This window comes from Nerophis ophidion, linkage group LG03 (genome assembly GCF_033978795.1).
Source record: "Nerophis ophidion isolate RoL-2023_Sa linkage group LG03, RoL_Noph_v1.0, whole genome shotgun sequence".
In the NCBI taxonomy this organism is placed as follows: Eukaryota; Metazoa; Chordata; class Actinopteri; order Syngnathiformes; family Syngnathidae; genus Nerophis; species Nerophis ophidion.
The window spans coordinates 5,155,726-5,182,629 of record NC_084613.1 but is presented as its reverse complement, the minus strand read 5'-3'; the positions used below and the strand labels follow the sequence as shown (position 1 = coordinate 5,182,629).

The window sequence follows — 26,904 nt, the reverse complement described above, 5'->3', positions numbered from 1 at the left end:
GGTGGGAGGGGCCTATCCCCGGGTGCATGTCTTTGGAAGTGGGAGGGGCCAATCCCCAGGTGCATGTCTTTGGAGGTGGGAGGGGCCTAACCCCAGGTGCATGTCTTTGGAGGTGGGAGGGACCTATCCCCAAGGGCATGTCTTTGGAGTTGGGAGGGGCCTATCCCCAAGGGCATGTGTTTGGAGGTGGGAGGGGCCTATCCCCAAGGGCATGTCTTTGGAAGTGGGAGGGGCCTATCCCCGGGTGCATGTTTTTGGAGGTGGGAGGGGCCTATGCCCAGGTGCATGTTTTTGGAGGTGGGAGGGGCCTTTCCCCAAGGGCATGTCTTTGGAGGTGGGAGGGGCCTTTCCCCAAAGGCATGTCTTTGAAGGTGGGAGGGGCCTATCCCCAGGTGCATGTGTTTGGATGTGGGAGGAAGCCGGAGTACCCGGAGGGAACCCACGCATTCACGGGGAAAACATGCAAACTCCACACAGAAAGATCCCGAGCCTGGGCTTGAACCCAGGACTACTCAGGACCTTCGTATTGTGAGGCAGACGCCTGTACAATTTAAATAAACATGCATAAATAATCAACGGACAAGGGTAAGGTAAAAGTATCTCACAAGAGCACTGACCTATGATGCAGATGTACAACGCTGCAACAAGGTCCGCCTCCTTCGACAGTCTGGAAGCGAAGGGATCACCCCGGAGGAGATAATGTGGAACGTATGAAGGCCAGCTCTCGTTCGCCATCACTGCCATCAGTGCCAGATGTTCTGTAAGACAAGCAATAATAGAGTTAAGACAATAAGTACAGACTTTCTGTAGGACATGTTGACAAATAATAATAGAGTTAACACAGTAAGTAGAGATGTTGTGTAAGTGGAATAACAAACATTGTAAATGCACTCTTATTAAACTATTTATGTTTCTTCTTCTGACAATGTCAGTGTGTAAGAAGATTGTCCTGTTGGAACACCCAGCTGGGCCCAAGACCCAACCTCCGGGCTGATGGTTTTAGCTTGTCCTGAAGAATGTGGAGCTAATCCTCCTTTTTCATTGTCCCATTTTGTCACACCTATGGATCATGTTTTGTTTTGTCATGTTATGTTTTGATTTTGGACATCCAGTCATGTTTTGCACTTCCTGGTTTTGTTTGTTTCCATGCCAACCTATTAGTTTCCACCTGGTCCCCTTAAGTCGCGCCCCAATCCCCAGCCTCTCACACCTGTTTTCTATTACCACAGCCAGTACTTAAGTCATTTGCTTTGCTATCCATGCCCCTTGTTTCGGTCACAGTAAGTGTTTTTGTTTTAGTTGTTCATAGTTCTGCCACAGTGCAAGTTTAAGTTTATAGTTTATCGTCTTTCATGCCATCGAGCAGGTGGTTTTTTTTTCCTGTTTGGATTTTTGTCGCCAGGTTTTGTACCTCTTTGTGAGCGCCCTTAGTTCGATTATTTTTGTATTTAGTACTCCAAATAAACCATGTACGTACACTCTCGTTTGGCTCGTCCCGTATCCTCTCTGCATCGAAGGAGTAAACCAAATCCAAGTCCAAACCTGACACATTTAAAGGGCTACTGAAAGCCACTACTACCCACCACGCAGTCTGATAGTTTATATATCAATGATGTAATATTAACATTGCAACACATGCCAATACGGCCTTTTTAGTTTACTAAATTGCAATTTTAAAACGTTGCGCAATGATGACGCGTGTTTGTGACGTCTCGGATTGGAGGGGACATATTAGCCCAGCACCAAACACGGCTAAAAATCGTCTCTTTTCATCGCATAATTACACAGTATTTTGGACATCTGTGTTGCTGAATCTTTTGCATTTGGTTCAATTAATAATGGAGACGTCAAAGAAGAATGCTGTTGGTGGAAAGCGGTGGATTGCAGCTGCCTTTAGCACCAAAACACAACCGGTGTTTCTTTGTTTGTTGTGAAGCTTTAACACAGAGCTGTCAAGCGAACATGTTTCTCTATGTCAACCAGCAAGTTTTTGGATGGGAAAATTGTGATATTAAGTTGCCTCTTACCGGAGACTTCAGTGGATTACGCGACCTCATCCTGCAGCTCAAAAAGGCAGCTGTGATCTTGGCCCCTCGGCTTCTCTTAGAGACACTTACGTTCACCGCAGCCATCCGACTTTCAGGTATGACTTTACAATCTCACTAAAACACTATTGAAACAATAGGCAGATAAGGTATCTTCCAGAATTATCCTAGTAAATGTGTCTAATTACATCTGAAACGTCACCTGGAGCTGTCCCTTTTTTTTTTCTTTTTTTTTTTCTAGTACTTCACTCTAAACGTCCTCATCCACAAATCTTTCATCCTCGCTCAAATTAATGGGGAAATTGTCGCTTTCTCGGTCCAAACAGCTTTTGCTGCTGGAGGCCATGATTGTAAACAATGTTCAGATGTGAGGAGCTCCACAACCCGTGACGTCACAAGCACATTGTCTGTTACTTCCGGTACAGGCGAGGCTTTTTTTATTAGCGACCAAAAGTTGCGAACTTTATTGTGGATGTTCTCTACTAAATCCTTTCAGCAAAAATATGGCAATATCGCGAAAGGATCAAGTATGACACATAGACTGGACCTCCTATCCCCGTTTAAATAAGATGGAGTCCTTGGACATTCGAGTGAGCCCCTGCAACAGCAACGGTTTTCTTCTGCAACAAAGCTGATGAAATCTGAGGTTATACAGACAGGCACGAATTTAAGAACTTCTACGACGCCTTGAAAGAAGTGTACGGCCTCACTTCTTCAGGATCAAACCCCCTTCTCAGCGCAGACTGGAACACTCTAATTACAGAAAAAGAAAATATCCTAGAGAGGTGGGCCAAACATTTTGTCAACGTCCTGAACCGCCCCTTGACCATCAACGACGAAGCCATTAATCGTCTCCCCCAAGTGCCCTTCAACAAAACACTGGATGACCCTCCAACCTAGCTTCAGACCCAAAAAGCCATGCGTCTACTCTCCAGAAGCAAAGCACCTGGCACCAACGCCATTCCTGAGGTCTACAAGGAAGGGGGAACAGTGTTGACTGACAGGCCCTATCAGTTGTTTCTTCTGATGTGGGAGCAAGACACGATTCCCCAGGAATTCAAAACCGCTTCCATCATACATCTGTACAAAGGCAAAGGAAACAGACAGGCCTGCGACAACCACAGACGCATATCCCTGCTCTCCATCTCGACCCGCTGAACTTAAGCATATCGCTAAGCGGAGGAAAAGAAACTTACTTGCGATGGAGTCCTTGGACATTCGAGTAAGCCACTGCAACAGCAACGGTTTTCTTCTGCTCCAGACTTGCGCTGAGCATGAACTGCTGGTCACCAATACAATCTTCCGCCTCCCCACCCGTAAGCGAACTACCTCTGTAATCCCAAATCCATAGCAAATTAAAAATGTGTATCTACACACGCAGAACTGTGCAGCAGAAGCTCCGTCAGATGCAAGATGCTTGGCTCTGCAACAAAGCTGATGAAATCTGAAGTTATGCAGACCGGCACAGATTTAAGAACTTCTACGACGCCTTGAAAGAAGTGTACGGCCTCACGTCTTCAGGATCAAACCCCCTTCTCAGCGCAGACTGGAACACTCTAATTACAGAAAAAGAAAATATCCTAGAGAGGTGGGCCAAACTTTTTGTCAACGTCCTGAACCGCCCCTCGACCATCTACAACGAAGCCATTAATCGTCTCCCCGAAGTGCCTATCAACAAAACACTGGATGACCCTCCAACTTAGCTTCAGACCCAAAAAGCCATGTGTCTACTCTCCAGAAGCAAAGCACCTGGCACCAACGCCATTACTGAGGTCTACAAGGAAGGGGGAACAGTGTTGACTGACAGGCCCTATCAGTTGTTTCTTCTGATATGGGAGCAAGACACGATTCCCCAAGAATTCAAAACCGCTTCCATCATACATCTGTACAAGGGCAAAGGAAACAGACAGGCCTGCGACAACCACAGACGCATATCCCTGCTCTCCATCTCGACCCGCTGAACTTAAGCATATCGCTAAGCGGAGGAAAAGAAACTTACTTGCGATGGAGTCCTTGGACATTCGAGTAAGCCACTGCAACAGCAACGGTTTTCTTCTGCTCCAGACTTGCGCTGAGCATGAACTGCTGGTCACCAATACAATCTTCCGCCTCCCCACCCGTAAGCGAACTACCTCTGTAACCCCAAATCCATAGCAAATTAAAAATGTGTATCTACACACGCAGAACTGTGCAGCAGAAGCTCCGTCAGATGCAAGATGCTTGGCTCTGCAACAAAGCTGATGAAATCTGAGGTTATGCAGACAGGCACAGATTTAAGAACTTCTACGACGCCTTGAAAGAAGTGTACGGCCTCACGTCTTCAGGATCAAACCCCCTTCTCAGCGCAGACTGGAACACTCTAATTACAGTAAAAGAAAATATCCTAGAGAGGTGGGCCAAATATTTTGTCAACGTCCTGAACCGCCCCTTGACCATCAACGACGAAGCCATTAATCGTCTCCCCCAAGTGCCCTTCAACAAAACACTGGATGACCCTCCAACCTAGCTTCAGACCCAAAAAGCCATGTGTCTACTCTCCAGAAGCAAAGCACCTGGCACCAACGCCATTCCTGAGGTCTACAAGGAATGGGGAACAGTGTTGACTGACAGGCCCTATCAGTTGTTTCTTCTGATATGGGAGCAAGACACGATTCCCCAGGAATTCAAAACCGCTTCCATCATACATCTGTACAAGGGCAAAGGAAACAGACAGGCCTGCGACAACCACAGACGCATATCCCTGCTCTCCATCTCAGGAAAGATCCTTGCCAGGATCCACCTTGACCAAGGACTTCTGCCTGAAAGTCAGTGTGGATTTCGCAAGGAGCAAGGAACCATCGACATGGTGTTCGCTGCCAGGCAGCTTCAAGAGAAGTGTCAGGAGCAGAACTCGGACCTGTTCCTCACCTATGTCGACCGGGCCAAAGCCATTGATATCGTCAGCAGAGAGGGTCTGTGGAAGATTATGGCAAAGTAGGGTTTACCGAGGAGATTCTTCGCTTTGGTGATGCAGTTTCAAAAGGGCATGCAGGCCAGAGTCCAGGCTAATGGAGAATCCTCTAACCCGTACCCAGTCACAAATGGGGTCATGCAAGGCTGTGTCTTGGCGCCAACACTGTTCAGCTTCATGTTTTTTGCCATGCTTTACAGACGCCTTCAGAGACGATTGGTGTTGGTGTTGGTGTCAACCTAAAGTACCGCACAGATGGCAAACTGTTCAAACTTCAGAGGCTCCTGGCGAAAAACAAAGTTTTGACTGACAAAATCAGAGAACTGCTGTTTGCTGCTGACTGTGCCCTCGACGCTGTCTCAGAAGCCGACATGCAGTGTTGACGTGTTCTCCAGCGCCTGCACAAACAAGACTGAGGACCTCTGGAATGCCCTCCCGGTAACAGTTCGAGATGCCACCACAGTAGAAGCATTTAAGTCTCACCTTAAAACTCATCTGTATACTCTAGCCTTTAAATAGACTCCCTTTTTAGACCAGTTGATCTGCCGTTTCTTTTCTTTCTCTCCTATGTCCCACTCTCCCTTGTCGAGGGGGTCCGGTCCGATCCGGTGGCCATGTACTGCTTGCCTGTGTATCGGCTGGGGACATCTCTGCGCTGCTGATCCGCCTCCGCTTGGGATGGTTTCCTGCTGGCTCCGCTGTGAACGGGACTCTCGCTGCTGTGTTGGATCCGCTTAGGACTGGACTCTCGCGACTGTGTTGGATCCATTATGGCCATTGCTTTCCTCCTCTCCAACGTTCTCATAGTCATTATTGTCACCGACGTCCCACTGGGTGTGAGTTTTCCTTGCCCTTATGTGGGCCTACCGAGGATGTCGTAGTGGTTTGTGCAGCCCTTTGAGACACTAGTGATTTAGGGCTATATAAGTAAACATTGATTGATTGATTGATTGATTGATTGATTGACCTTCATCAGCCCGCGCCTGGAAAGCTTTACGTTGAGCCCAACATCACTGTCAATAGCCGGAGACTCAACACAGTGAACCACTTCACCTACCTTGGCAGCAAACTGTCTTAGAATGTCACCACCGATGACGAAGTGGACACCCGCATAGCCAGAGCCAGCTCAACTTTTGGCAGACTATCCGAATGGAACAAAAAAGGCATTACCACACAAACCAAACTGAAAGTTTACGGGGCAGTGGTGCTCCCTACGCTGCTCTATGCATGCGAGACATGGGCAGTGTACCAAAGGCACGACAGGAAGCTAAATCACTTCCACACAACAAGTCTCAGGAAGATCATCGGCATCAAGTGGCAGGACCAAGTCCCAGAAACAGAATTATTAGCTAAAGCAGTTCTCCCCAACCTCTTTACCATCCTGGTGCAGTCTCAGCTTTGCTGGGAAGGACACCTAGCCAGCCCGTACGCAAGACAAGAGGCTGGCCAAAAGACTTTACGGAGCGCTGCAGTATGACCGGCGGTCCCGGGGTGGGCAGAAGAAATGCTTCAAAGATACCCTCAAAACCTCACTGAAAGTGTTTGCCATCAACCCAGACACGTTGGAACAAACCGCAGTGGATTGAGCCACTTGGTGCTCCTCCATTTACAAAGGCGCCAAGAAAAAAAGAGGTCAAAAAGCCTGTGCCATCAACCTTCCGTCCCAGAAACCTTCGGATGACTGGAATGGTCCTCGTCGACCCCATGGACCAACAAAGAAAGACTATGTAGAGTGGAGGATTATTAGCACCTAGCCAGCCCGTACGCAAGACAGAGGCTGGCCAAAAGACTTTACAGAGAGCTGCAGCATGGCCAGCGGTCCCAGGGTGGGCAGAAGAAATGCTTCAAAGATACCCTCAAAACCTCACTGAAAGTGTTTGCCATCAACCCTGACACGTGGGAACAAACCGCAGTGGACTGAGCCACTTGGCGCTCCTCCATTTACAAAGGCGCCAAGAAAAAAGAGGTCAAAAAGCCTGTGCCATCAACCTTCCGTCCAAGAAACCTTCGGATGACTGGAGTGGTCCTCGTCGACCCCATGGACCAACAAAGAAAGACTATGCAGAGTGGAGGATTATTAGTAAACTCCTCATGTTTGTTTCTTTTGACAAGACCACAGACGGACTGCTTAGTTCCAGTGTGGATTTAACCCCGTGTTCTTGGACTGGATTCCATTGGTCAGAGACATAGATGTACTGGAAGAAGTGGTCAGTGAGAATATTTCACACTAGGAGAACAAGGACTTTGCTGTTAGTGATTATTCCCTACGGTCACATTCTCAGGAAATGTTCTTTTTGACGCATGATGGACTCTAAGGCTTATCACTTATTTTCCCACAAGACTTCTTCCTACAAAAAGGGTGAATGTACAAACCCCGTTTCCATATGAGTTGGGAAATTGTGTTAGATGTAAATATAAACGGAATACAATGATTTGCAAATCCTTTTCAACCCATATTCAGTTGAATATGCTACAAAGACAACATATTTGATGTTCAAACTCATAAACATTTTTTTTTTGTGCAAATAATCATTAACTTTAGAATTTGATGCCAGCGACACGTGACAAAGAAGTTGGGAAAGGTGGCAATAAATACTGATAAAGTTGAGGAATGCTCATCAAACACTTATTTGGAACATCCCACAGGTGTGCAGGCTAATTGGGAACAGGTGGGTGCCATGATTGGGTATAAAAGCAGCTTCCATGGAATGCTCAGTAATTCACAAACAAGGATGGGGTGAGGGTCACCACTTTGTAAGCAAATTGTCGAACAGTTTTAGAACAACATTTCTCAACGAGCTATTGCAAGGAATTTAGGGATTTTACCATCTACGGTCCGTAAAATCATCAAAAGGTTCAGAGAATGTGGAGAAATCACTGCACGTAAGCGATGATATTACGGACCTTTGATCTCTCAGGCGGTACTGCATTAAAAACTGACATCAGTGTGTCAAAAATATCACCACATGGGCTCAGGAACACTTCATAAAACCACTGTCAGTAACTACAGTTGGTCGCTACATCTGTAAGTGCAAGTTAAAACTCTGCTATGCAAAAAAAAAAAAAACATTTATCAACAACACCCAGGAACGCCGCCGGATTGGCTGGGGCCGAGCTCATCTAAGATGGACTGATGCAAAATGGAAAAGTGTTCTGTGGTCTGACGAGTCCACATTTCAAATTGTTTTTGGAAACTGTGGACGTGGTGTCCTCCGGAACAAAGAGGAAAATAACCATCCGGATTGTTATAGGTGCGAAGTTCAAAATCCAGCATGTGTGATGGTATGGGGGTGTATTAGTGCCCAAGGCATGGGTAACTTACACATCTGTGAAGGCACCATTAATGCTGAAAGGTCCATACAGGTTTTGGAGCAACATATGTTGTCATCCAAGCAACGTTATCATGGACGCCCCTGCTTATTTCAGCAAGACAATGCCAAGCCACGTGTTACAACAGCGTGGCTTCGTAGTAAAAGAGTGTGGGTACTTTCCTGGCCCGCCTGCAGTCCAGACCTGTCTCCCATGGAAAATGTGTGGCGCATTATGAAGCGTAAAATACGACAGCGGACTGTTGAAGGACTGAAACTCTACATAAAACAAGAAAGCTTCAACAATTAGTTTCCTCAGTTCCCAAACGTTTATTGAGTGTTGTTAAAAGAAAAGGTGATGTAACACAGTGGTGAACATGCCCTTTCCCAACTACTTTGGCACGTGTTGCAGCCATGAAATTCTAAGTTAATTATTAGCAAAAAAAAAATAAAGTTTATGAGTTTGAACATCAAATATGTTGTCTTTGTAGCATATTCAACTGAATATGGGTTGAAAAGGATTTGCAAATCATTGTATTCTGTTTATATTTACATCAAACACAATTTCCCAGCTTATAAGGAAACGGGGTTTGTACATGTAAGTGCCAGTAAATGTTACTTATCAGTACTCACAGCATGTTCAAACGTGTGTCTCTCGGGTTGGAAACAGTCATTTTACAGAAAGTTCTTAGGATTCCACTGGTGAAGAAATCAAGTGTGACAATATGAGGCATCAAAATGAATTATTGTGGTTTCAGAAAGCTGGGAATGAATTATTGCATCGCCTCCTGCGCGTGCCTTTTGTGTGAAACGCAAGATTTCATTCACTGCAGGAGACCTGAGGATCTGCATAGAAATGTTTGTGCTGTCATTGGCTGACTTAACCCTTTATTGGCAATGTTTCAATCACAGACTTAGTCCTTTATTGGCAATGTTTCAATCACAGACTTAGTCCTTTATTGGCAATGTTTCATTCACAGACTTAGTCCTTTATTGGCAATGTTTCATTCACAGACTTAGTCCTTTATTGGCAATGTTTCAATCACCGACTTAGTCCTTTATTGGCAATGTTTCAATCACAGACTTAGTCCTTTATTGGCAATGTTTCATTCACAGACTTAGTCCTTTATTGGCAATGTTTCAATCACAGACTTAGTCCTTTATTGGCAATGTTTCATTCACAGACTTAGTCCTTTATTGGCAATGTTTCATTCACAGACTTAGTCCTTTATTGGCAATGTTTCATTCACAGACTTAGTCCTTTATTGGCAATGTTTCAATCACAGATTTAACCCTTTATTGGCAATATTTCAATCACAGACTTAGTCCTGTATTGGCAATGTTTCAATCACAGACTTAACCCTTTATTGGCAATGTTTCATTCACAGACTTAGTCCTTTATTGGCAATGTTTCAATCACAGACTTAGTCCTTTATTGGCAATGTTTCAATCACAGACTTGACCCTTTATTGGCAATGTTTCAATCACAGACTTAACCCTTTATTGGAAATGTTTCAATCACAGACTTAGTCCTTTATTGGCAATGTTTCAATCACAGACTTGACCCTTTATTGGCAATGTTTCAATCTCAGACTTAACCCTTCATTGGCAATGTTTCTATCACAGATTTAACCCTTTATTGGCAATATTTCAATCACAGACTTAGTCCTTTACTGGCAATGTTTCAATCACAGACTTAACCCTTCATTGGCAATAATTCAATCACAGACTTAGTCCTTTACTGGCAAGGTTTCAATCACAGACTTAGTCCTTTATTGGCAATGTTTCAATCACAGACTTAGTCCTTTATTGGCACTGTTTCAATCACAGACTTAACCCTTTATTGGCAATATTTCAATCATAGACTTAACCCTTTATTGGCAATGTTTCAATCACAGATTTAACCCTTTATTGGCAATATTTCAATCACAGACTTAACCCTTCATTGACTTAGTCCTTTATTGGCAATGTTTCAATCACAGACTTTACCCTTTATTGGCAATGTTTCAATCACAGACTTAACCCTTTATTGGCAATGTTTCAATCACAGACTTAACCCTTCATTGGCAATGTTTCTATCACAGATTTAACCCTCTATTGGCAATATTTCAATCACAGACTTAGTCCTTTACTGGCAATGTTTCAATCACAGACTTAACCCTTCATTGGCAATAATTCAATCACAGACTTAGTCCTTTATTGGCACTGTTTCAATCACAGACTTAACCCTTTATTGGCAATATTTCAATCATAGACTTAACCCTTTATTGGCAAAGTTTCATTCACAGACTTAGTCCTTTACTGGCAATGTTTCAATCACAGACTTAACCCTTCATTGGCAATAATTCAATCACAGACTTAGTCCTTTATTGGCACTGTTTCAATCACAGACTTAACCCTTTATTGGCAATATTTCAATCATAGACTTAACCCTTTATTGGCAATGTTTCAATCACAGACTTAGTCCTTTATTGGCAATGTTTCAATCACAGACTTAGTCCTTTATTGGCAATGTTTCAATCACAGACTTAGTCCTTTACTGGCAATGTTTCAATCACAGACTTAGTCCTTTATTGGCAATGTTTCAATCACAGATTTAACCCTTTATTGGCAATATTTCAATCACAGACTTAGTCCTGTACTGGCAATGTTTCAATCACAGACTTAGTCCTTTACTGGCAATATTTCAATCACAGACAAAACCCTTTATTGGCAATGTTTCAATCGCAGACTTAACCCTTCATTGGCAATGTTTCAATCACAGACTTAGTCCTTTATTGGCAATGTTTCAATCACAGACTTAGTCCTTTATTGGCAATGTTTCAATCACATATTTAACCCTTTATTGGCAATATTTCAATCACAGACTTAGTCCTTTACTGGCAATGTTTCAATCACAGACTTAACCCTTCATTGGCAATGTTTCAATCACAGACGTAGTCCTTTATTGGCAATGTTTCAATCACAGAGTTAGTCCTTTATTGGTAATGTTTCAATCACAGACTTAGTCCTTTATTGGCAATGTTTCAATCACTGACTTAACCCTTCACTGGCAATAATTCAATCAGAGATTTAACCCTTTATTGGCAATGTTTCAATCACAGACTTAGTCCTTTATTGGCAATGTTTCATTCACAGACTTAGTCCTTTATTGGCAATGTTTCAATCACAGACTTAGTCCTTTATTGGCAATGTTTCAATCACAGACTTAACCCTTTATTGGCAATGTTTCATTCACAGACTTAGTCCTTTATTGGCAATGTTTCAATCACAGACTTAGTCCTTTATTGGCAATGTTTCAATCACAGACTTAGTCCTTTATTGGCAATGTTTCATTTACAGACTTAGTCCTTTATTGGCAATGTTTCAATCACAGACTTAGTCCTTTATTGGCAATGTTTCATTCACAGACTTAACCCTTTATTGGCAATGTTTCAATCACAGACTTAGTCCTGTATTGCTAATGTTTCATTCACAGACTTAACCCTTTATTGGCAATGTTTCAATCACAGACTTAACCCTTTATTGGCAATGTTTTAATCACAGACTTAACCATTTGTTGGCAATGTTTCAATCACAGACTTAACCCTTTATTGGCAATGTTTCAATCACAGACTTAACCCTTTATCTGCAATATTTCAATCACAAACCTAGTCCTTTATTGGCAATGTTTCGATCAGAGACTTAGTCCTTTATTGACAATGTTTCAATCACAGACTTAGTCCTTTATTGGCAATTTTTTCAATCACAGACTTAACCCTTTATTGGCAATGTTTCAATCACAGACTTAGTCCTTTATTGGCAATATTTCAATCGCAGACTTAACCCTTTATTGGCGATGTTTCAATCACAGACTTAGTCCTTTATTGGCAATGTTTCAATCACAGACTTAGTCCTTTATTGGCAATGTTTCTATCACAGATTTAACCCTTTATTGGCAATGTTTCAATCACAGACTTAGTCCTTTACTGGCAATGTTTCAATCACAGATTTAACCCTTCATTGGCAATAATTCAATCACAGACTTAACCCTTTATTGGCAATGTTTCAATCGCAGACTTAGTCCTTCATTGGCAATGTTTCAATCACAGACTTAGTCCTGTATTGACAATTTTTCAATCACAGACTTAACCCTTCTTTGGCAATGTTTCAATCACAGACTTAACCCTTTATTGGCAATAATTCAATCACAGACTTAACCCTTCATTGGCAATAATTCAATCACAGACTTAGTCCTGTACTGGCAATGTTTCAATCCCAGACTTAACCCTTTATTGGCAATGTTTCAATCACAGACTTAGTCCTTCATTGGCAATGTTTCAATCACAGACTTAGTCCTTTATTGGCAATGTTTCAATCACAGACTTAGTCCTTCATTGGCAATGTTTCAATCACAGACTTAGTCCTTTACTGGCAATATTTCAATCACAGACAAAACCCTTTATTGGCAATGTTTCAATTGCAGACTTAACCCTTCATTGGCAATGTTTCAATCTCAAACCTAGTCCTTTATTGGCAATAATTCAATCACAGACTTAGTCCTTTATTGGCAATGTTTCAATCACAGACTTAGTCCTTTATTGGCAATGTTTCAATCACAGATTTAACCCTTTATTGGCAATATTTCAATCACAGACTTAACCCTTCATTGGCAATGTTTCAATCACAGACTTAGTCCTTTATTGGCAATGTTTCAATCACAGACTTAACCCTTTATTGGCAATGTTTCAATCACAGACTTAACCCTTTATTGGCAATATTTCAGTCACAGACTTAACCCTTTATTGGCAATGTTTCAATCACAGACTTAGTCCTTTATGTGTCTTGGTGTGCTGTGATTGTTTTCCCTGCTTCCTGTGACAATTCAACTAGTTGGACTTGCAATGCGCTTCAAGCGATGCTGACAGTTTCTACCTTCCACAACTTTATAAAAAGTACGAAACAACAGATTGGACACATTCATAAACGAGAAATAATGAATACAGAGCTAACATTTCAACGCTGATGGCAGTAATTGACATTAGAGGAGTGGGACTAAGGGCACAGGTGGTAAAAGTTCCAACAAGCTGTCTAGCGTGTGTGAAGATATTTGCTGACGTCAACAATTATGACAAAAATGAAGACGTTAGAAAGGTATGGCATCAGAGGGTTGAAAAAAGTATTTAGTCAGCCAGCGATTGTGCAAGTTCTCCCACTTCAAAGGATGAAAGAGGTCTGTAATTTTCATCATAGGTACACTTCAACTGTGAGAGACAGAATGTGGAGAAAAAATCCAGGAATTCACATTGTAGGAATTTTAAAGAATTTATTTGTGTGAAAATAAGTATTTGGTCAACCATTCAAAGCTCTCACTGATTGAAGGAGGTTTTGGCTGAAAATCTCACAATTCATTCTTTCCTTAACACGGATCAATCGTCCTGTCCCCTTAGCAGAAAAACAGCCCCAAAGCATGATGTTTCCACCCCCATGCTTCACAGTAGGTATGGTGTTCACGACAAGTTGAGTTTATATCAAAAAGTTCTATTTTGCTTTCATCTGACCACATGACATTCTCCCAATCCTCTGCTGTATCATCCATGTATCCATTTTGGTGGGGGAGAACTACATCTCCTCTCTGGCCTGGGAACGCCTGGAGATCCCTCAGGAGGAAGTTGCTAATGTTACTCTGGAGAGGAAAGTCTGGGGGTCAATAAGCGCTTGAAGATGGATGGATGTACAAGTTCAAGTAAACTAATACCATCACCAACCAGACCAGCCAGAACCAAATAAGAAGAAATATGTACATGTTCAATTGGACTAATACCATAATTAACCAGACCAGAACCAAATAAGTGAAAAGAAAATAGCTAGAGTTAGTACTTTGCCAAGTAGGGCAAGCACAACATGTCCTGCTGGGTAAGTTAGTTCTAATGAAAATAATGCTGGGTAAGTTAGTTCTAATGAAAATAATGCTGGGTAAGTTAGTTCTAATGAAAATAATGCTGCCGGGTAAGTTAGTTCTAATGAAAATAATGCTGGGTAAGTTAGTTCTAATGAAAATAATGCTGGGTAAGTTAGTTCTAATGAAAATAATGCTGGGTAAGTTAGTTCTAATGAAGATGTTGCTGGGTAAGTTAGTTCTAATGAAGATGTTGCTGGGTAAGTTAGTTCTAATGAAAATAATGCTGGGTAAGTTAGTTCTAATGAAGATGTTGCTGGGTAAGTTAGTTCTAATGAAGATGATGCTGGGTAAGTTAGTTCTAATGAAGATAATGCTGGGTAAGTTAGTTCTAATGAAAATAATGCTGGGTAAGTTAGTTCTAATGAAGATGATGCTGGGTAAGTTAGTTCTAATGAAGATGTTGCTGGGTAAGTTAGTTCTAATGAAGATGTTGCTGGGTAAGTTAGTTCTAATGAAAATAATGCTGGGTAAGTTAGTTCTAATGAAAATAATGCTGGGTAAGTTAGTTCTAATGAAGATGTTGCTGGGTAAGTTAGTTCTAATGAAGATGTTGCTGGGTAAGTTAGTTCTAATGAAAATAATGCTGGGTAAGTTAGTTCTAATGAAGATGTTGCTGGGTAAGTTAGTTCTAATGAAGATGATGCTGGGTAAGTTAGTTCTAATGAAGATAATGCTGGGTAAGTTAGTTCTAATGAAAATAATGCTGGGTAAGTTAGTTCTAATGAAGATGATGCTGGGTAAGTTAGTTCTAATGAAGATAATGCTGGGTAACTTAGTTCTAATGAAAATAATGCTGGGTAAGTTAGTTCTAATGAAAATAATGCTGGGTAAGTTAGTTCTAATGAAAATAATGCTGGGTAACTTAGTTCTAATGAAGATAATGCTGGGTAAGTTAGTTCTAATGAAGATGTTGCTGGGTAAGTTAGTTCTAATGAAGATGATGCTGGGTAAGTTAGTTCCTATGATGATGATGCTGGGTAAGTTAGTTCCTATGATGATGATGCTGGGTAAGTTAGTTCTAATGAAAATAATGCTGGGTAAGTTAGTTCTAATGAAAATAATGCAGGGTAAGTTAGTTCTAATGAAAATAATGCTGGGTAACTTAGTTCTAATGAAGATAATGCTGGGTAAGTTAGTTCTAATGAAAATAATGCTGGGTAAGTTAGTTCTAATGAAGATGCTGCTGGGTAAGTTAGTTCTAATGAAAATAATGCTGGGTAAGTTAGTTCTAATGAAGATGCTGCTGGGTAAGTTGGTTCTAATGAAGATCCTGCTGGGTAAGTTAGTTTTAATGAAGATGTTGCTGGGTAAGTTAGTTCTAATGAAAATAATGCTGGGTAAGTTAGTTCTAATGAAAATGCTGCTGGGTAAGTTAGTTCTAATGAAGATGCTGCTGGGTAAGTTAGTTCTAATGAAGATAATGCTGGGTAAGTTAGTTCTAATGAAAATAATGCTGGGTAAGTTAGTTCCTATGAAGATGATGCTGGGTAAGTTAGTTCTAATGAAGATAATGCTGGGTAAGTTAGTTCTAATGAAAATAATGCTGGGTAAGTTAGTTCTAATGAAAATAATGCTGGGTAAGTTAGTTCTAATGAAGATGTTGTTGGGTAAGTTAGTTCTAATGAAGATAATGCTGGGTAAGTTAGTTCTAATGAAAATAATGCTGGGTAAGTTAGTTCCTATGAAAATAATGCTGGGTAAGTTAGTTCCTATGATGATGATGCTGGGTAAGTTAGTTCTAATGAACATAATGCTGGGTAAGTTAGTTCTAATGAAAATAATGCTGGGTAAGTTAGTTCTAATGAAAATAATGCTGGGTAAGTTAGTTCCTATGAAAATAATGCTGGGTAAGTTAGTTCTAATGAAAATAATGCTGGGTAAGTTAGTTCCTATGAAAATAATGCTGGGTAAGTTAGTTCCTATGAAAATAATGCTGGGTAAGTTAGTTCTAATGAAAATAATGCTGGGTAAGTTAGTTCTAATGAAGATAATGCTGGATAAGTTAGTTCTAATGAAGATAATGCTGGGTAAGTTAGTTCTAATGAAGATGCTGCTGGGTAAGTTAGTTCTAATGAAGATGCTGCTGGGTAAGTTAGTTCTAATGAAGATGCTGCTGGGTAAGTTAGTTCTAATGAAGATAATGCTGGATAAGTTAGTTCTAATGAAGATAATGCTGGGTAAGTTAGTTCTAATGAAGATGCTGCTGGGTAAGTTAGTTCTAATGAAGATGCTGCTGGGTAAGTTAGTTCTAATGAAGATGCTGCTGGGTAAGTTAGTTCTAATGAAGATGCTGCTAGGTAAGTTAGTTCTAAAGAAGATGCTGCTGGGTAAGTTAGTTCTAATGAAGATAATGCTGGGTAAGTTAGTTCTAATGAAAATAATGCTGGGTAAGTTAGTTCCTATGAAAATAATGCTGGGTAAGTTAGTTCCTATGATGATGATGCTGGGTAAGTTAGTTCTAATGAAGATGCTGCTGGGTAAGTTAGTTCTAATGAAAATAATGCTGGGTAAGTTAGTTCTAATGAAAATAATGCTGGGTAAGTTAGTTCCTATGAAAATAATGCTGGGTAAGTTAGTTCTAATGAAAATAATGCTGGGTAAGTTAGTTCCTATGAAAATAATGCTGGGTAAGTTAGTTCCTATGAAAATAATGCTGGGTAAGTTAGTTCTAATGAAAATAATGCTGGGTAAGTTAGTTCCTATGAAAATAATGCTGGGTGAGTTAGTTCCTATGAAAATAATGCTGGGTAAGTTAGTTCTAATGAAAATAATGCTGGGTAAGTTAGTTCCTATGAAAATAATGCTGGGTAAGTTAGTTCTAATGAAGATAATGCTGGGTAAGTTAGTTCTAATGAAGATAATGCTGGGTAAGTTAGTTCTAATGAAGATGCTGCTGGGTAAGTTAGTTCTAATGAAGATGCTGCTGGGTAAGTTAGTTCTAATGAAGATGCTGCTGGGTAAGTTAGTTCTAATGAAGATAATGCTGGGTAAGTTAGTTCTAATGAAAATAATGCTGGGTAAGTTAGTTCCTATGAAAATAATGCTGGGTAAGTTAGTTCCTATGATGATGATGCTGGGTAAGTTAGTTCTAATGAAAATAATGCTGGGTAAGTTAGTTCTAATGAAAATAATGCTGGGTAAGTTAGTTCTAATGAAAATAATGCTGGGTAAGTTAGTTCCTATGAAAATAATGCTGGGTAAGTTAGTTCTAATGAAAATAATGCTGGGTAAGTTAGTTCCTATGAAAATAATGCTGGGTAAGTTAGTTCTAATGAAGATAATGCTGGGTAAGTTAGTTCTAATGAAGATAATGCTGGGTAAGTTAGTTCTAATGAAGATGCTGCTGGGTAAGTTAGTTCTAATGAAGATGTTGCTGGGTAAGTTAGTTCTAATGAAGATAATGCTGGGTAAGTTAGTTCTAATGAAGATGCTGCTGGGTAAGTTAGTTCCTATGAAGATGCTGCTGGGTAAGTTAGTTCCTATGAAGATGCTGCTGGGTAAGTTAGTTCTAAAGAAGATGCTGCTGGGTAAGTTAGTTCTAATGAAAATGTTGCTGGGTAAGTTAGTTTTAATGAAGATGCTGCTGGGTAAGTTAGTTCTAATGAAGATGCTGCTGGGTAAGTTAGGTCTAATGAAGATGCTGCTGGGTAAGTTAGTTCCTATGATGATGATGCTGGGTAAGTTAGTTCTAATGAAAATAATGCTGGGTAAGTTAGTTTTAATGAAAATAATGCTGGGTAAGTTAGTTCTAATGAAGATGCTGCTGGGTAAGTTAGTTTTAATGAAGATGCTGCTGGGTAAGTTAGTTCTAATGAAAATAATGCTGGGTAAGTTAGTTCTAATGAAAATAATGCTGGGTAAGTTAGTTCTAATGAAAATAATGCTGGGTAAGTTAGTTCTAATGAAAATAATGCTGGGTAAGTTAGTTCTAATGAAGATGATGCTGGGTAAGTTAGTTCCTATGATGATGATGCTGGGTAAGTTAGTTCTAATGAAAATAATGCTGGGTAAGTTAGTTCCTATGAAAATAATGCTAGGTAAGTTAGTTCTAATGAAAATAATGCTGGGTAAGTTAGTTCCTATGAAAATAATGCTGGGTAAGTTAGTTCTAATGAAGATAATGCTGGGTAAGTTAGTTCTAATGAAGATAATGCTGGGTAAGTTAGTTCCTATGAAAATAATGCTGGGTAAGTTAGTTCTAATGAAAATAATGCTGGGTAAGTTAGTTCTAATGAAGATGCTGCTGGGTAAGTTAGTTCTAATGAAGATCCTGCTGGGTAAGTTAGTTCTATGGAAGATGCTGCTGGGTATGTTAGTTCTAATGAAGATCCTGCAGGGTAAGTTAGTTCTATGGAAGATGTTGCTGGGTAAATTAGTTCTATGGAAGATGCTGCTGGGTAAGTTAGTTCTAATGAAGATCCTGCTGGGTAAGTTAGTTCTAATGAAGATGTTGCTGGGTAAGTTGGTTCTAATGAAGATCCTGCTGGGTAAGTTAGTTCTATGGAAGATGCTGCTGGCTAAGTTAGTTCTAATGAAGATAATGCTGGCTAAGTTAGTTCTAATGAAGATGCTGCTGGGTAAGTTAGTTCCTATGAAGCTGCTGCTGGGTAAGTTAGTTCTAATGAAGATGCTGCTGGGTAAGTTACTTCTATGGAAGATGCTGCTGGGTAAGTTAGTTCCTATGAAGCTGCTGCTGGGTAAGTTAGTTCCTATGAAGATGCTGCTGTGTAAGTTAGTTCCTAAGAAGATGCTGCTGGGTAAGTTAGTTCCTATGAAGATGCTGCTGGGTAAGTTAGTTCTAATGAAAATAATGCTGGGTAAGTTAGTTCAAATGAATATGCTGCTGGGTAAGTTAGTTCTAATGAAGATGCTGCTGGGTAAGTTAGTTCTAATGAAAATAATGCTGGGTAAGTTAGTTCTAATGAAGATCCTGCTGGGTAAGTTAGTTTTAATGAAGATGCTGCTGGGTAAGTTAGTTCTAATGAAGATCCTGCTGGGTAAGTTAGTTCTAATGAAGATGCTGCTGGGTAAGTTAGTTCTAATGAAAATAATGCTGGGTAAATTAGTTCAAATGAAGATGCTGCTGGGTAAGTTAGTTCTAATTAAGATGCTGCCGGGTAAGTTAGTTCTAATGAAAATAATGCTGGGTAAGTTAGTTCAAATGAAGATGCTGCTGGGTAAGTTAGTTCAAATGAAGATGCTGCTGGGTAAGTTAGTTCTAATGAAAATAATGCTGGGTAAGTTAGTTCAAATGAAGATGCTGCTGGGTAAGTTAGTTCTAATTAAGATGCTGCCGGGTAAGTTAGTTCAAATGAAGATGCTGCTGGGTAAGTTAGTTCTAATTAAGATGCTGCTGGGTAAGTTAGTTCCTATGAAGATGCTGCCGGGTAAGTTAGTTCAAATGAAGATGCTGCTGGGTAAGTTAGTTCTAATTAAGATGCTGCTGGGTAAGTTAGTTCCTATGAAGATGCTGCCGGGTAAGTTAGTTCAAATGAAGATGCTGCTGGGTAAGTTAGTTCTAATGAAGATGCTGCTGGGTAAGTTAGTTCTAATGAAGATGCTGCTGGGTAAGTTAGTTCCTATGAAGATGCTGCTGGGTAAGTTAGTTCCTATGAAGATGTTGCTGGGTAAGTTAGTTCCTATGAAGATGCTGACTTCAATGACCATGACTTGTCTCCACAGGGTTGATTGAGGTAAATTGTTTAAATGTATTTTGTCTCTTCTCTTGTCAATAGTTCAACATCAGTTCAACTTCTTTCATAAACAAATTATATCAAAATAACTACCAAAAGTGGTAATTGAATGAATTAAAGGTAGAATGCTGTCAAGAAGTCGTGACTTGGGTGGACAGAACACAAAATCTTACTCACACAACCAGGATATGTAAGTTCAAGCGTACGAATCAGACTAGAGGTGGGAAAATAAAAATATTGGTCAAAGCTGTCTGTACTCCAGAAATGTCAATATTGGTCACATCAGAAATAGCAAAAGTAGCCACTATAGTCGACAGGGATGGTTCAGTAACCCGCTACATGCAGCAAAGCTACGAAGCTCAACTACATTTCCGGGTAGCGTAGTGGTATCGTTGCTACCTTTTGAAGCAGTGGCGATTCCTGTAGCTTAGCTCTTGTGAGAGTCATGTAACATCGTCACGTCCATAGATTCCTGTAGCTTAGCTCTTGTGAGAGCCATGTAACATTGTTACATCCATAGATTCCTGTAGCTTAGCTCTTATGAGAGCCATGTAACGTTGTTACGTACATAGATTCCTGTAGCTTAGCTCTAGTGAGAGCCAAGTAATGTTACGTCCATAAATTCCTGTAGCTTAGTTCTTGTGAGAGCCATGTAACGTCGTCACGTCCATAGATTCCTGTAGGTTAGCTCTTGTGAGAACCATGTAATGTTGTTACGTCCACAGATTCCTGTAGCTTAGCTATTGTTAGAGCCATGTAACGTCGTCACGTACATAGATTCCTGTAGCTTAGCTCTTGTGAGAACCATGTAACGTTGTTACGTCCATAGATTCCTTTAGTTTAGCTCTTGTGAGAGCCCTGTAACGTCGTCACGTCCATAGATTCCTGTAGCTTAGCTATTGTTAGAGTCATGTAACATCGTCACGTCCATAGATTCCTGTAGCTTAGCTCTTGTGAGAGCCATGTAACGTCATCATGTCCATAGATTCCTGAAGCTTAATTATTTTGAGAGCCATGTAACGTCATCACGTCCATAGATTCCTGTAGCTTAGCTCTTTTGAGAGCCATGTAACGTTTTTACGTCCATAGATTCCTGTAGCTTAGCTATTGTTAGAGCCATGTAACGTCGTCCCGTCCACAGATTCCTGTAGCTTAGCTCTTTTGAGAGCCATGTAACGTTGTCACGTCCATAGATTCCTGTAGCTTAGCTCTTGTGAGAGCCATGTAACGTCGTCACGTCCATAGATTCCTGTAGCTTAGCTCTTGTGAGAGCCATGTAACGTCGTCACGTCCTTAGATTCATGTAGCTTAGCTCTAGTGAGAGCCATGTAACGTCGTCACGTCCTTAGATTCATGTAGCTTAGCTCTAGTGAGAGCCATGTAACGTTGTTACGTCCACAGATTCCTGTAGCTTAGCTCTTGTGAGAGCCATGTAACGTCGTCACGTCCTTAGATTCATGTAGCTTAGCTCTAGTGAGAGCCATGTAACGTTGTCACGTCCATAGATTCCTGTAGTTTAGCTCTTGTGAGAGCCATTTAACGTTGTCACGTCCATAGATTCCTGTAGCTTAGCTATTGTTAGAGCCATGTAACGTCGTCACGTCCATAGATTCCTGTAGCTTAGCTATTGTTAGAGCCATGTAACGTCGTCACGTACATAGATTCCTGTAGCTTAGCTCTTGTGAGAACCATGTAACGTTGTTACGTCCATAGATTCCTGTAGTTTAGCTCTTGTGAGAGCCATGTAACGTCGTCACATCCATATATTCCTGTAGCTTAGCTCTTGTGAGAGCCATGTAACGTCGTCACGTTCATAGATTCTTGTAGTTTAGCTCTTGTGAGAGCCATGTAACGTCGTCACGTCCATAGATTCCTGTAGCTTAGCTATTGTTAGAGTCATGTAACATCGTCACGTCCATAGATTCCTGTAGCTTAGCTCTTGTGAGAGCCATGTAATGTCGTCACGTCCATAGATTCCTGTAGCTTAGCTCTTGTGAGAGCCCTGTAACGTCGTCACGTCCATAGATTCCTGTAGTTTAGCTCTTGTGAGAGCCATGTAATGTCGTCACGTCCATAGATTCCTGTAGCTTAGCTCTTGTGAGAGCCATGTAACGTCGTCACGTCCATAGATTCCTGTAGCTTAGCTCTTGTGAGAGCCATGTAACGTCGTCACGTCCACATATTCCTGTAGCTTAGCTCTTGTGAGAGCCCTGTAACGTCGTCACGTCCATAGATTCCTGTAGTTTATCTCTTGTGAGAGCCATGTAAGGTCGTCACGTCCACAGATTCCTGTAGTTTAGCTCTTGTGAGAGCCATGTAAGGTCGTCACGTCCATAGATTCTTGTAGCTTAGCTCTTGTGAGAGCCATGTAATGTCGTCACATCCATATATTCCTGTAGCTTAGCTCTTGTGAGAGCCATGTAACTTCGTCACGTTCATAGATTCTTGTAGTTTAGCTCTTGTGAGAGCCATGTAACGTCGTCACGTCCATAGATTCCTGTAGCTTAGCTATTGTTAGAGTCATGTAACATCGTCATGTCCATAGATTCCTGTAGCTTAGCTCTTGTGAGAGCCATGTAATGTCGTCACGTCCATAGATTCCTGTAGCTTAGCTCTTGTGAGAGCCCTGTAACGTCGTCACGTCCATAGATTCCTGTAGTTTAGCTCTTGTGAGAGCCATGTAAGGTCGTCACGTCCACAGATTCCTGTAGCTTAGCTCTCGTGAGAGCCATGTAACGTCGTCACGTCCATAGATTCCTGTAGCTTAGCTCTTGTCAGACCCATGTAACGTCGTCACGTCCATAGATTCCTGTAGCTTAGCTATTGTTAGAGTCATGTAACATCGTCACGTCTATAGATTCCTGTAGCTTAGCTCTTGTGAGAGCCATGTAACGTCGTCCCGTCCATAGATTCCTGTAGCTTAGCTCTTGTGAGAGCCATGTAACGTCGTCACGTCCACAGAAGCTCCAAGCAACAAAGAAAAACAATGGAGTGCAGTGTGTATCATTACTGCTTGTCCCTCCCTGACATCCAGAGGTGAAATAAACAAAAACAATGGGAAGAAACTCCGTGATTGGTTGGTTCACAAAAGGTGAGTCACGATTGGCTCAGGTCTGGGCCAATCAGGGCAAAAGAAGGCGGGTCATGGCGCTTTTAAAAGCAGGAAGCAAAATCAAAGCACATTGTTGTCAGAAAGCACGAGACGAGGGTCTTGTGAGAATAAAAATGTTTCTTTATCAATAGGCCTTTGATTAGTACTTTGATGGAATTGACTTGAACATTTTATAAACGCTCCCTTTTTGTCGCGACTACTTTGAAAGTGCACAGCTGGATTACCCCGAGCTACGTCGCTAACGCTGCTATACAAGTTACACAGGACAGAAACATGTTCATTTGTATTTATTTCTGTAAAGATGGAGTTAGTTCATGTCTGTTGATGAAAAGATGGAGTTAGTTCATGTCTGTTGACGTAAAGATGGAGTTAGTTCATGTCTGTTGACGTAAAGATGGAGTTAGTTCATGTCTGTTGATGAAAAGATGGAGTTAGCTCGTGTCCGTTGATGTAAAGATGGAGTTAGTTCATGTCGGTTGATGTAAAGATGGAGCTAGTTCATGCTCGTTGACGTAAAGATGGAGTTAGTTCATTTCTGTTGATGTAAAGATGGAGTTATTTCATGTCTGTTGATGTAAAGATGGAGTTAGTTCATGTCTGTTGATGTAAAGATGGAGTTAGTTCATGTCTGCTGATGTAAAGATGGAGTTAGTTCATGTCCGTTGATGTAAAGATGGAGTTAGTTCATGTCCGTTGGTGTAAAGATGGAGTTAGTTCAGGTCAGTTGATGTAAAGATGGAGTCATTTCATGTCCGTCGATGTAAAGATGGAGTTCATATCTGTTGATGTGAAAAAGGAGTTAGTTCATGTCTGTTGATGTAAAGGTGGAGTCAGTTCATGTCTGTTGATGTGAAGGATGAGTTAGTTTATGTCTGCTGATGCAAAGATGGAGTTAGTTCATGTCCGTTGATGTAAAGAAGGAGTTAGTCCATGTCTGTCGATGTGAAGAGGGAGTTAATTCATGCCGGTTGATGTAAAGGTGGAGTAAGTTCATGTCCGCTGATGTGAAGGATGAGTTAGTTTATGTCTGCTGATGTAAAGATGGAGTTAGTTCATGTCTGTTGATGCGAAAGAAGGAGTTACTTCATGTCTGCTGATGTAAAAGATGAGTTGGTTTATGTCTGCTGATGTAAAGATGGAGTCAGTTCATGTCCGTTGATGTAAGGATGGAGTTAGTTCATATCTGTTGATGTGGAAAAGGAGTCAGTTCATTTTCGTTGATGTAAAGATGGAGTTAGTTCATGTCTGTTGATGTAAAGATGGAGTTAATTCATGGCTGTTGATGTGAGGATGGAGTTAGTTCAGGTCAGTTGATGTAAAGATGGAGTTAGTTCAGGTCTGTTGATGTAAAGATGGAGTTAGTTCATGTCTGTTGATGTAAAGGTGGAGTTAGTTCATGTCCGTTGATGTAAAGAGGGAGTTAGTTCATGTCTGTTGATGTAAAGATGGAGCTAGTTCATGTCCGTTGATGTAAAGATGGAGTTAGTTCATGTCTGTTGATGTAAAGATGGAGTTAGTTCATGTCTGTTGATGTAAAGGTGGAGTTAGTTCATGTCTGTTGATGTAAATATGGAGTTAGTTCATGTCTCTTGATGTAAATATGGAGTTAGTTCATGTCTGTTGATGTAAAGATGGAGTTAGTTCATGTCTGTTGATGTAAGGATGGAGTTAGTTCATATCTGTTGATGTGGGAAAGGAGTTAGTTCATTTTCGTTGATGCGAAGATTGAGTTAGTTCATGTCTGTTGATGTAAGGATGGAGTTAGTTCATATCTGTTGATGTGGAAAAGGAGTTAGTTCATTTCCGTTGATGTAAAGATGGAGTTAGTTCATGTCTGTTGATGTACGGATGGAGTTAGTCCATGCCTGTTGATGTGAGGATGGAGTTAGTTCAGGTCAGTTGATGTAAAGGTGGAGTTAGTTCAGGTCTGTTGATGTAAAGATGGAGTTAGTTCATGTCTGTCGATGTAAAGAAGGATTTGGTTCATGTCTGTTGATGTAAAGATGGAGTTAGTTCAGGTCTGTTGATGTAAAGATGGAGTTAGTTCATGTCTGTTGATGTAAAGAAGGAGTTAGACAGATACAGCTACAATAGCCGTATTCCCATGGTCAAGCCACTCCTGAACTCAAGACAACGCAAGAAGGGTCTGACTGACGGACAGTTGCAGAGTGGCCCAGAGTCCTGTTTTCAGACCAAAGCAAATGTTGTATTTAATTTGGAAGTCAAGGTGCTATAGTCTGGAGGAAGGCTGGAGAAGAGCAAAATCCAAGTCGCTTGAAATCCAGTGTGTTCCCACAGTCAGCAATGGTTTGGGGGGCCATGTCAGCTGCTGGTTTTGGGCCACTGTGTTTCATCAAGTCCAGAGTCAATGCAGCTGTGTCCATGCTTCCATCTGTTGTAAAGCTCTATGGAGATGATGATTTCATTTTCCAGCATGATCTGGCACCTGCCCAAAGTGCCAAAACCACCAGTAACTGGTATATTGACCATGGCTTTTATGCCCGCGATTGGCCTGCCAACTCCCCTGACCTGAACCCTATAGAGAATTTGTGGGTTATTGTGAAGAAGAAGCTGAAAGACACCAGACCCAATTATGCAAATGAGCTAATGGCTGCTATTGAAGCATCCTGGGCATCCAAAACACCTGAGCAATGCCGATTGCCTCCATGCCACGCTGCATAGATACAGTAATCCATGTGAAAGGATTCCTAACCAAGTACTTAATGCATTAATTGACATTTTCAAATGTTTGATTTTGATTTGCTGTTATAAATCTTTTTTTTTTTTTACTTGGTCTGAGGAAATATTCAAATTTTTTGAGATAGGATTTTTGAGTTTTCTTAAGCTGTATGCCATAATATGGCATATAAGTTTTTTTTGCTTCTGCCTATTTCAGTCATGTTATTCATTTTTGAATCGTGATCCATGTTTGAATATGTTTTTGTTAGACTGAAAATAAACTGAAACTGAAATAATCAGCAATATCAAAAATAATAAAAGGCGAGACGTCACCAGTGTGAGGGCTCCTCACATTCTCACATTCTTTATAATGTGAGCCACCAGCAGTAAGAGCAATTCGGACCGAGAAAGTGACGATCTCCCCATTAATTTGAGCGAGGATGAAAGATTTTTTGGATGAGGAAAGTTAGAGTGAAAAAAAGAAAAGGCGATGGCTCCAGGACATGTTCTCCTCCTGGACCAGGAGGCGTGTGGGTGGGATCACAGCTGACTTTTCTCACCCTGGACTCAAACCATTCTCCCCTCCCCCCTCAGGCAGGAGACTAGGGTCCATCCAGACCCACACCTCACGCCACTTGAACACTTTTTTTTCCCCTCGGCCATCAAACACATGAACAAGAACCAGATCTGATAGCTGAGTTACGGCTCATCTTATTACTGATTGATGAACTGATGTATTGATTATTGATGAACTCTAATGGACTCGATGTGTAGAATTATTCCTTCTTCGAGGGTTGGCTTTTTAATAGAGAGTGTGTGTGTGTGTGTGTGTGTGTGTGTGTGTGTGTGTGTGTGTGTGTGTGTGTGTTGCAGGCAGCTGACAGGTTGCGGTTTGGGAATATTGTGCCCTCCATGTGACCTCACAGGCATAAACAGAGAAAGTTAGCTTCTGAGTTAAATTTAATCACATTTCACTACCAACATTTTTCTTTTATTGATGTATTTGCAATAATTCATCTTCTCAGACATACATTAGCGTGTAGTATTATTCATTCCTTAGTAGCTAGTAGTATTTTTTATGTCTTAGTGTGTGGATACATCCTGAAGTGATCATTTAAACTAGTGGTGTGTGTTGGTAAACATTATTTTACTTTATTGCGTGGTTTATTTCAATAA

General features: G+C 41.0%; 1 protein-coding gene across 2 annotated transcripts in view; it reads right to left on the bottom strand.

The window, feature by feature from the left end:
• The window catches only part of opn5 (opsin 5), an 83,095-nt gene that overhangs the window by 51,259 nt on the left and 4,932 nt on the right, over positions 1-26,904 (bottom strand). For both annotated transcript variants that reach the window (XM_061894080.1, XM_061894079.1), the window contains exon 2: positions 618-758. In XM_061894080.1, coding sequence (XP_061750064.1) covers positions 618-744 — 127 coding nt within the window. In that variant the 5' untranslated portion in view covers positions 745-758. The remainder of the gene's footprint in view (positions 1-617; positions 759-26,904) is intronic.